The sequence below is a fragment of the Macrobrachium rosenbergii genome, chromosome 56 (assembly GCF_040412425.1).
Source record: "Macrobrachium rosenbergii isolate ZJJX-2024 chromosome 56, ASM4041242v1, whole genome shotgun sequence".
In the NCBI taxonomy this organism is placed as follows: domain Eukaryota; kingdom Metazoa; phylum Arthropoda; class Malacostraca; order Decapoda; family Palaemonidae; genus Macrobrachium; species Macrobrachium rosenbergii.
The window spans coordinates 34,388,649-34,399,841 of NC_089796.1; the positions used below are offsets into that span (position 1 = coordinate 34,388,649).

Below are 11,193 nucleotides of genomic sequence, written 5' to 3' on the forward strand. Positions count from 1 at the left end.
ACATTTGAAAGTTTTACGTTTGGCAACAGTGGTTTAATGAAGAAGCAAGATGATAAATCTTCCCCTGTATCAGGAATCTTTACTTCTGGCAACAGTGATGCAATAAAGAATACGGAAGCTAAATCCATGGCTACATTTGAAAGTTTTACATTTGGCAAGAGTGGTTTAATAAAGAATCAAGGTGATAAATCTTCCCCTGCATCAGGAATCTTTACTTCTGGTAACAGTGATGCAATAAAGAATACAGAAGCTAAATTCATGAAAGCCTCTGAAAGTTTTACATTTGGCAACAGTGGTTATTGAAGAATCAAGGTGATAAAGCTTCCCCTGCATCAGGAATCTTTACTTCTGGCAACAGTGATGCAATAAAGAATACGGAAGCTAAATTCATGACAGCCTCTGAAAGTTTTACATTTGGCAACAGTGGTTTAATGAAGAATCAAGGTGATAAATCTTCCCCTGGATCAGGAATCTTTACTTCTGGCAATAGTGATGCAATAAAGAATGCAGAAGCTAAATCCATGACTGCCTTTGAAAGTTTTATATTTGGCAATAGTGGTTTAATGAAGAATGAAGGTGATAAATCTTCCCCTGCATCAGGAATCTTTACTTCTGGCAACAGTGATGCAATAAAGAATACAGAAGCTAAATCTATGACTTCTTCTGAAAGTCTTACATTTGGCAACAGTGGTTTAATGAAGAATCAAGGTGATGAATCTTCCCCTGCATCAGGAATCTTTACTTCTGGCAACAGTGATGCAATAAAGAATGCAGAAGCTAAATCCATGACTGCCTTTGAAAGTTTTATATTTGGCAACAGTGGTTTAATGAAGAATCAAGGTGATAAAGCTTCCTCTGCATCAGGAATCTTTACTTCTGGCAACAGTGATGCAATAAAGAATACAGAAGCTAAATCCATGACTGCCTCTGAAAGTTTTACATTTGGCAACAGTGGTTTAATGAAGAATCAAGGTGATAAATCTTCCCCTGCATCAGGAATCTTTACTTCTGGCAACAGTGATGCAATAAAGAATACAGAAGCTAAATTCATGAAAGCCTCTGAAAGTTTTACATTTGGCAACAGTGGTTTAATGAAGAATCAGGGTGATAAATCTTCACCTGCATCACGAATCTTTACTTCTGGCAACAGTGATGCAATAAAGAATACAGAAACTAAATTCATGACTGCCTCTGAAAGTTTTACATTTGGCAAGAGTGGTTTAATGAAGAATCAAGGTGATAAAGCTTCCCCTGCATCAGGAATCTTTACTTCTGGCAACAGTGATGCAGTAAAGAACACAGGAGCTAAATCCATGAATGCATTTGAAAGTTTTACTTTTGGCAACAATAATTTAATGAAGAATCAAGGTGATAAATCTTCTGCTGCATCAGGAATCTTTACTTCTGGCAACAGTGATGCAATAAATAATACTGAAGCTAAATCTTTGACTTCCTCTGAAAGTTATACATTTGGCAAGAGTGGTTTAATGAAGAATCAAGGTGATAAATCTTCACCTGCATCACGAATCTTTCCTTCTGGCAACAGTGATGCAATAAAGAATGCAGAAGCTAAATCCATGACTGCCTCTGAAAGTTTTACATTTGGCAAGAGTGGTTTAATAAAGAATCAAGGTGATAAATCTTCCCCTGCATCAGGGATCGTTACTTCTGGCAACAGTGATGCAATAAAGAATACTGAAGCTAAATTCATGACTTCCTCTGAAAGTTTTACATTTGGCAACAGTGGTTTAATGAAGAATCAAGGTGATAAATCTTTCCCTGCATCAGGAATCTTTACTTTTGGCAACAGTGATGCAATAAAGAATACAGAAACTAAATTCATGACTGCCTCTGAAAGTTTTACATTTGGCAAGAGTGGTTTAATGAAGAATCAAGGTGATAAAGCTTCCCCTGCATCAGGGATCTTTACTTCTGGCAACAGTGATGCAGTAAAGAACACAGGAGCTAAATCCATGAATGCATTTGAAAGTTTTACTTTTGGCAACAATAATTTAATGAAGAATCCAGGTGATAAATCTTCCCTTGCATCAGGAATCTTTACTTCTGGCAACAGTGATGCAATAAATAATACTGAAGCTAAATCTTTGACTGCCTCTGAAAGTTTTACATTTGGCAAGAGTGGTTTAATGAAGAATCAAGGTGATAAATCTTCCCCTGCATCAGGGATCTTTACTTCTGGCAACAGTGATGAAATAAAGAATGCAGAAGCTAAATCCTTGACTGCCCCTGAAACTTTTACATTTGGCAACAGTAATTTAATGAAGAATCAAGGTGATAAATCTTCCCCTGCATCAAGAATCTTTACTTCTGGCAAATGTGATGCAACAAAGAATAGAGAAGCTAAATTTTTGACTTCCTCTGAAAATTTTTCATTTCACATCAGTGGTTTAATGAAGAATCAAGGTAATAAATCTTCACCTGCATCACGAATCTTTACTTCTGGCAACAGTGATGCAATAAAGAATACAGAAGCTAAATCCATGACTTCCTCTGAAAGATTTACATTTGGCAAGAGTGGTTTAATGAAGAATCAAGGTGATAAATCTTCCCCTGCATCAGGAATCCTTACTTCTGTCAACAGTGATGCAATAAAAAATACAGAAGCTAAATTCTTCACTGCTTCCGAAAATGTTACATTTGGCATCAGTGGTTTAAAAAAGAATCAAGGTGATAAATCGTCACCTTTATCGGGAATCTTTACTTCTGGCAATAGTGATGCAATAAAGAATACAGAAGCTAAATTCTTGACTGCTTCTGAAAGTTTTACATTTGGCAACAGTGTTTTAATGGAGAATCAAGGTGATAAATCTTCACCTGCATCGGGAATCTTTACTTCTGGCAACAGTGATGCAGAGGCTAAATCCATGAGTGCTTCTGAAAGTTTTACATTTGGCATCAGTGGTTTAATGAAGAATCAAGGTGATAAATCTTCTGCTGCATCAAGAATCTTTACTTCTGGCAACAGTGATGCAAAAAGGAATACAGAAGCTAAATCCATGACTGCCTCTGAAAGTTTTACATTTGGCAAGAGTGGTTTCATGAAGAATAAAGGTGATAAATCTTCACCTGCATCAGAAATCTTTACTTCTGGCAACAGTGATGCAATAAAGAATGCAGAAGATAAATCGTTGACTTCCTCTGAAAGTTTTACATTTGGCACCAGTGGTTTAATGAAGAAGCAAGGGGATAAATCTTCCGCTGCATCAGGAATCTTTACTTCTGGCAACAGTGATACAATAAAGAATACAGAAACTAAATCTTTGACTGGCTTTGAAAGTTTTACATTTGGCAAGAGTGGTTTAATGAAGAATCAAGGTGATAAATCTTCCCCTGCATCAGGAATCCTTACTTCTGTCAACAGTGATGCAATAAAAAATACAGAAGCTAAATTCTTCACTGCTTCCGAAAATGTTACATTTGGCATCAGTGGTTTAATAAAGAATCAAGGTGATAAATCTTCACCTTTATCGGGAATCTTTACTTCTGGCAATAGTGATGCAATAAAGAATACAGAAGCTAAATTCTTGACTGCTTCTGAAAGTTTTACATTTGGCAACAGTGTTTTAATGGAGAATCAAGGTGATAAATCTTCACCTGCATCGGGAATCTTTACTTCTGGCAACAGTGATGCAATAAAGAATACAGAGGCTAAATCCATGACTGCTTCTGAAAGTTTTACATTTGGCATCAGTGGTTTAATGAAGAATCAAGGTGATAAATCTTCTGCTGCATCAAGAATCTTTACTTCTGGCAACAGTGATGCAATAAAGAATACAGAAGCTAAATCCATGACTGCCTCTGAAAGTTTTACATTTGGCAAGAGTGGTTTCATGAAGAATAAAGGTGATAAATCTTCACCTGCATCAGAAATCTTTACTTCTGGCAATAGTGATGCAATAAAGAATGCAGAAGATAAATCGTTGACTTCCTCTGAAAGTTTTACATTTGGCATCAGTGGTTTAATGAAGAAGCAAGGGGATAAATCCTCCGCTGCATCAGGAATCTTTACTTCTGGCAACAGTGATACAATAAAGAATACAGAAACTAAATCTTTGAATGGCTTTGAAAGTTTTACATTTGGCAACAGTGGTTTAATGAAGAATCAAGGTGATAAATCTTCACCTGCATCAGGAATCTTCACCTCTGGCAAAAGTGATGCAATAAAGAATACAGAAGATAAATCTTTGACTTCCTCTGAAAGTTTTACTTTTGGCATCAGTGGTTTAATGAAGAATCAAGGTGATAAATCTTCCCCTGCATCAGGAATCCTTACTCCTGGCAACAGTGATGTAATAAAGAACACGGGAGCTAAATCCTTGACTGCCTCTGAAGGTTTTACATCTGGGAACAGTGTTTTAATGAAGAATCAAGGTGGTAAATCTTCCCCTACATCAGGAATCTTTACTTCTGGTAACAGTGATGCAATAAAGAACACAGGAGCTAAATCCATGACTGCCTCTGAAAGTTTTACATTTGGCATCAGTGGTTTAATGAAGAATCAAGGTGATAAATCTTCACCTGCATCACGAATCTTTACTTCTGGCAACAGTGATGCAATAAAGAACACAGGAACTAAATTCATGACTCCCTCTGAAAGTTTTACATTTGGCAACAGTGGTTTAATGAAGAAGCAAGGTGATAGATCTTCTCCTGCATCAGGAATCTTCACTTCTGGTAACAGTGATGCAATAAAGAACACAGAAGTTAAATCTTTGACTTCCTCTGAAAGTTTTACTTTTGGCATCAGTGGTTTAATGAAGAATCAAGGTGATAAATCGTCACCTGCATCAGGAATCTTTACTTCTGGCAACGGTGATGCAATAAAGAATACAGAAGCTAAATCTATGACTGCCTCTGAAAGTTTTACAATTAGCAACAGTGGTTTAATGAAGAAGCTAGGTGATAAATCTTCCACTGGATCAGGAGTCTTTACTTCTGGCAACAGTGATGCAATAAAGAATACAGACGCTAAATCCTTGACTGCCTCTGAAAGTTTTACTTTTGGCAACAGTGGTTTAATGAAGAATCAAGGCTGCAAATCTTCACTTGCATCAGGAATCTTTACCTCTGGCAACAGTGATGCAATAAAGAATGCAGAAGCTAAATCCATGACTGCCTTTGAAAGTTTTATATTTGGCAACAGTGGTTTAATGAAGAATCAAGGTGATAAATCTTCACCTGCATCAGGAATCTTTACTTCTGGCAACAGTGATGCAATAAAGAATACAGAAGCTAAATCTTTGACTCCCTCTGAAAATTTTACATTTGGGAACAGTGGTTTAATGAAGAATCAGAGTGATAAATCTTCCCCTGCATCAGGAATCTTTACTTCTGGCAACAGTGATGTAATAAAGAATACAGAAGCTAAATCCTTGACTGCCTCTGAGAGTTTTACATTTGGCAACAGTGGTTTAATGATGAATCAGGGTGATAAGTCTTCACCTAAATCAGGAATCTTTACTTCTGGCAACAGTGATGCAATAAAGAATACAGAAGCTAAATCCTTGACTGCCTCTGAGAGTTTTACATTTGGCAACAGTGGTTTAATGATGAATCAGGGTGATAAGTCTTCACCTAAATCAGGAATCTTTACTTCTGGCAACAGTGATGCAATAAAGAACACTGGAGGTAAATCCTTGACTGCTTCTGAAAGTTTTACATTTGAAAACAATGATCTAATAAAGAACCTAGCAGGTATATCCTTATCTGCTTTTGGAAGTTTTACTTTTGGCGACAGTGAAGAAAGAAAGAAATCAGGAGCCAAATCCTCATCAGCCTCGGAAAGTCGTATATTTGGCAACAGTGATCCAATGAAAAATTCTGGAGTTGATTTCTCGTCTCCATCCGGAAGTTTTGCTCTTAGTCAAAGAGGTGTGATAAAGAACCAGGGAGAAAAACTTTCATCACCATCTGGAACTCTGACTTTTGGCAACGGGGATACAATAATGAATCTAGGCGATGAATCTTCATGTACTTCTGCAAGTTTCAGGGTTGGTACTAGTGATGCAAGGAAAAACTCAGAGGTTAAGTCGTCATTTGCTTCTGGAAATTTTTCTTTCGGCAACAATGACGCAATAAAGAATATTGGAGATAAACCCTTGTCATTTTCTGGGAGTTTTCCTTTTGACAATATCGGTGCAACAAAGAGTTCAGGAGGTGAATTCTCAATTACTTCAGGAGATAATGCTTTTGGAAACGGGAGAGTAATAAAGGAACAAAGATTAAGTATAAGAAAAGATAAATCGTCATCTGCTTTTGGAAAGTTTACCAGCAATGTTGGAGTAAAGAAATCAGAAAATATGACAGGCGATAAGTCCACATCCGCTTTAAGAGCATTTTTCTTGGGCAGCAGCAGTGAAGAGGAAAATGAAGGAATTAAAAAAGCAGGTAATAATCCCATATCTCTGTTATGTGAATTTCAAGTACTTTCTCCTGTCGCTTGGTTAAGGAATTTAGGCACACATTCTGTCTTTCAAGGTTTCTCTCTCTTTTACTTGCATTATCATATGAACCTCTCTCTCTCTCTCTCTCTCTCTCTCTCTCTCTCTCTCTCTCTCTCTCTCTCTCACACACACACACACACACACACACACACACACACACACTTTCCGGTACGGTGCCTAGGAAAACAATTTGAGCACTAACCATATTGGACATCACTGCGTGTTTACTTGATGGCACTGTCCCATGTGGCATCTTTGCCATTTATTGCATAAACACGGCCACAGTGAAAAGGTAGTTCATAAGATCTGGTGAATTACTCGCGGGTAATCCCAATGCACTGCAGATTAGACTGCATGCCTTTTACATATTGTTTACTTTCTTGGTGGGCTTAACAGACACAGCAGTTTCACATTTTGCATCTTGGAAGTGCCTGCTATTTTTCCTTCTTGGTTCGCGTTTTCCAGTTCATTTACGTTAGTCACATAAACTGAGGACCAGCTATTTATATATGGTAAGGGACTCGACAAATTGGAATCATCATGTACTCCACATATTGTCTTCGTTTATTCTTTGTTTTATCTCTTCTTTCAAATTTTATTCAAAAACAGGCATTGTTTTGGTTTAAGTGCTTCATATAATTTATTCTTTCTTGCAATTCATTGTTCAAATACATAACTTAGCTCATATATATATATATATATATATATATATATATATATATATATATATATATATATATATATATATATATATATATATACATATATATATATATATATATTTTTTTATATATATATATTTTTTTATCACACCGTGATTTATATACAATTATGAAGCTACAAATGCAATATCAAATCTACGCAATATCAAATCTACGCTACCTCGGGATTTGATATTATATATATTTGTATATATATATATCATGAATATATATATATATATATATATATATATATATATATATATATATATATATCCAGTACAGCACAAAGGAACGCATGCTCAAGAATATCACTGTGAACTTGAAAACGTAGAATAAACTACAAAAAGTACTTGTTCAAAGTCCCGGTTTTCACTCACCTTCCGACGTGGACTTAGTGATATACATATATATATATATATATATATATATATATATATATATATATATATATATATATATATATATATATATATATATATAATATACTATTTTGAATTTTGAATTTTTAAGAGTAGTCTGGTATTTGTATAATAAATCTATTTTAGGGTCAGTGAAAAGCGAATAAATGGCATCTGTTCTCTTCTTCAAGGACGCGGAAATAGCATGGAAGAAACTGTTAGTACTTCGACTCCTGACGCAAAGATGTTTCCAAATACGCGAGTTGTGGATGATGAACCAGTGGATAGTGAGGACAGGCAAGCTACAATGGAACCAAAGGTAACAAATATCACATTTTTTTATTCTTGCTGTTGTGATTTCGGACATCCAGGTATGTTCCTGATGAAAGCAAACCGCAAGTTCTTCATTCAAATTGTAATTTATATGCTTTGGTACATTGAAAAGTGTTTAACTTTGTATGTGTCAATTATCCAGGTTATTTTTAAATGAAATGGTAATTTTTGTGGAAAGTTTTGCACATGAGTATGAACTAAAGGCAGTTACTGTAAAGTATGTAAAGCTTTAATCTGAAATGTTATTTGCCACTTGTTGAAACTTCTTTATTATCTATTGCATTAAAAAATGTTTTTCTAAATATTTTCATAACATGCATTTAGTAATTTTTCCTGAACTTGGGTGTTTTGCAAGTTTACTAGAATTTGTTTCCCAAATGAACAAATATGTTGAGTTAAATGGAAAACATTACGAAGTAACCAACGCTATTTCTTTCCATTTACAGAACATCACTCACGCGTTTGCAGAAATGCATTTACTGAGAAACAAAATCACAGGCGGAGACAGTGAAAAATATGAGGGCGCAGGTCATCTACATTCTCATAGAATCCCAACACCAGGAGAGTTAGCGAGAATTATATCCAGTTACCCGTCATTTTCAGTCAAGATTTCAGATTTAGAGACACAAAAAGGCTTCTCTTCAGATTCAGTCCACTATATTGCATCTATCCATCCACATGTATTCCACCTTGGTCAAGATCTAATTACACTTGAACCTCAGGTAACTTTTTGTCAGGAGCACTTGTCAGAGAAAGGCTGCCAGAATCCTTCAGTCTGCAAAAGAATTCATATGTGCCCTAAATACATTAATAACACCTGTAGTGAGAAACATTGTTACTTGGGACATTTGTGGCACACTGACCATAATCTCCTTATTCTTGAATACTTTTTTGTTGCAAAATTACCTCCTCTTCAGTTATCCAAACTCTTTCAATCACTGGGAAGTACAGACAAATCAGCCAATTCTCTAATGATTTGTAGTCAGTATAACAGGAACTCTTGTGCAAAGATGGACTGCTGTGAGCTTCATGTTTGTCTAGACTTTGTAATTGGAATTACAAAGTGTAAGAAGGATTTTTGCTTTCTTAACCATGATATTTTAAATGCACAATGTAAAAATATTCTCAGATCGAAAGGTATCTCAGTCAATCAAGCTGCCAGGGATGTAGTGATAGCACTTCACAAAGCTATTCCATCTTTGACTGAAAAAATAAATTGCCCCTCCAGTGATACATTGTCTGCAAAACGGCCACAGAGTGTTTGGTCACACCACCGTCAGGGTAACGTCCAAATCCCAGAAATTTGTTATTACTCCGTGGATAGCCTGTGCAAAAATGAAGACAGAGAGTGTCCTCGTCTCCATGCAACACATCATTTCCACTGGCAAGTTAAAAAAGAGGATTCATGGTTTAATTTAAGACTCAGACATTCGCTAGCTTTAGAAAAGTCTTTCTGTGATGTGACACAAGATGGGGTTGATCTTCAAGAGGTAGATCTACCAGCCTCTGATGATAATTCAGTGGGTGGACTGGTTGCAGATTTGAGCCTGGGCACTTGGCATGCAGATTTCATTACAATGACCTTAAGAAATTCCTCTGCAACAAAGAAACTTTTGATCAGAAGATTGTGCACAGAGAACATTCCCGGAAAAGTTATAGAAGCTTCCACATTTTTCTGGTATTTCTTCGATCAAAATAAAGTGTGGGTGAGGTATGGGGATTATGACACTAAATCACACTCGGTAAGTGGCATCTCTAGTAATGACATTGAAAAACAATATGTTGAAAATCCAACAAAACCTGTAGTATTTGATGCATCAAACTTCCATTATATCCTAGACTTCAAAACCATGACGCAGACTAATCAGAGCACCAAAGTAAGTAGGGAAGTACGCAGACGTCCTGTACCTCACTTGGAAGGGAAGAAAGAATTTCCTGCATTTTGGAATGTAATGCCACATGGAAAGAGGCTTCTACGTGTGGCACTGCCTAACTCGTCAACAGAATACCAGAGAGTTTTTACTTTACTGCAAGGCAAATTTTCAACGTCACAGATCAAGAGAATAGAAAGAATTCAAAATCCATTCCTGTGGCGAGCTTTTCAGAACAAAGTCAAGGAAATGACTGCTATCTATGGCAATGCCTCCAAAATTAACGTGTGCCAACTGTTTCATGGAACAAAGCCTGATGTTGTCGAAAACATTTGTCTCGAAAATTTTGACTGGAGACTTCATGGTAGTAACGTTGGTCAAGTGTATGGTCAAGGAACATATTTTTCAACTGATGCTAAATGTTCTTATGGTTATTGCAAGGCTGATAGTGCTGGTGTGAAGTTTCTGTTCGTTGCAAAAGTGATTGTTGGTTCAGTTACCATTGGAAATTCTTCCATGACTCGTCCACCAAAAAATCATGCAACAAGTTTAAATTTTGATTCAACTGCAGATTCTGCCTCAAACTTCAAAATACTTGTCAAGTATGATAAGCAGGAGTACTACCCCGAGTATGTAATATCTTTGACTTGAATCATTGATTTATAATTATTAAGACTTTAACATTTGTTTTATATAAACTTCTATTTCATTATATCACAGTACATGTATATACCCTAAATACATTTTTAACTGCTGTAATAACTAGTGTCTTTTTGCAAAAATAGTTTCACCATTAAAGATTAGTACTCTAGCATGTCTTTGCATCCAGATGATATTAATTTAGTTTTTTCTCAGTTCTAATATGCTCAGTTTATTTTGGGATATAATCTGTTAGTTTGCATGAACAACTGTATATGAGGTTCAAATAAACATTTGGTTACTCAGGCCTTGTTGGATATCCTGGAAAATCATTTGCTTACTTCCATCCATGACAACTTTGTTGATGGGGTTCAAATATTGATACAATACTCCTAGTTCCCCCTCTTAAACAGTAGCTATTCAAGTGTGTCCCAACACAAGACCTTTGTATTTGAAATATAACTGATGCTGGTTGCTTGCGTATGTATTGTAAGATGGCCATTTCCCGAACTGAGGGTGGCTTCAGAGAAAAACTAAGGTAACCGTTGCTGCCACGGTTGTACTTTAATTGCTAAAGTAAGACTTAACCCCTTTGCGGAAAACTTCCACAAAATCAGGTGCTTTATACGTTTCTACAGAAACTCGTCAACAGCACACTGACTACAACTTACACAAGCCCCATCAATAACCCCTGTCTTGTGAAATCTTGTATTGCCTCAATTCAGAGCCCTTCTGCCACTACTCCTTCCTGAATTTTCTTGTTCTGCGTCCCCTCTTTCATAAT

The 11,193-nt window shown here is 36.2% G+C and overlaps 1 protein-coding gene across 2 annotated transcripts; it reads left to right on the forward strand.

The window, feature by feature from the left end:
* Positions 1 to 253: 253 nt before the first annotated feature.
* Positions 254 to 10,714, forward strand: LOC136836281 (streptococcal hemagglutinin-like). 2 transcript variants are annotated; one of them, XR_010852359.1, is made up of 3 exons: positions 254 to 6,408; positions 7,714 to 7,885; positions 8,346 to 10,714. XR_010852359.1 is itself a non-coding variant. In XM_067100329.1 (3 exons), the coding sequence occupies exons 1-3, from the start codon at positions 390 to 392 to the stop codon at positions 10,419 to 10,421; spliced, it is 8,223 nt and encodes a 2,740-aa protein (XP_066956430.1). In that variant the 5' UTR covers positions 254 to 389; the 3' UTR covers positions 10,422 to 10,714. The 2 variants fall into 2 exon arrangements, 1 of the variants encoding a protein (XP_066956430.1); XM_067100329.1 differs by having other exon boundaries at positions 7,758 to 7,885.
* Positions 10,715 to 11,193: the final 479 nt, after the last annotated feature.

Bases quoted from the DNA above. Each gene is read 5' to 3' on its own strand.
- LOC136836281 (XM_067100329.1), top strand. From the start codon at position 390: ATGACAGCCTCTGAAAGTTTTACATTTGGCAACAGTGGTTTAATGAAG. The intron at 6,409-7,757 runs GTAATAATCCCA...CTCTTCTTCAAG, and splicing joins TGAAGGAATTAAAAAAGCAG to GACGCGGAAATAGCATGGAA. The intron at 7,886-8,345 runs GTAACAAATATC...TTCCATTTACAG, and splicing joins AAGCTACAATGGAACCAAAG to AACATCACTCACGCGTTTGC.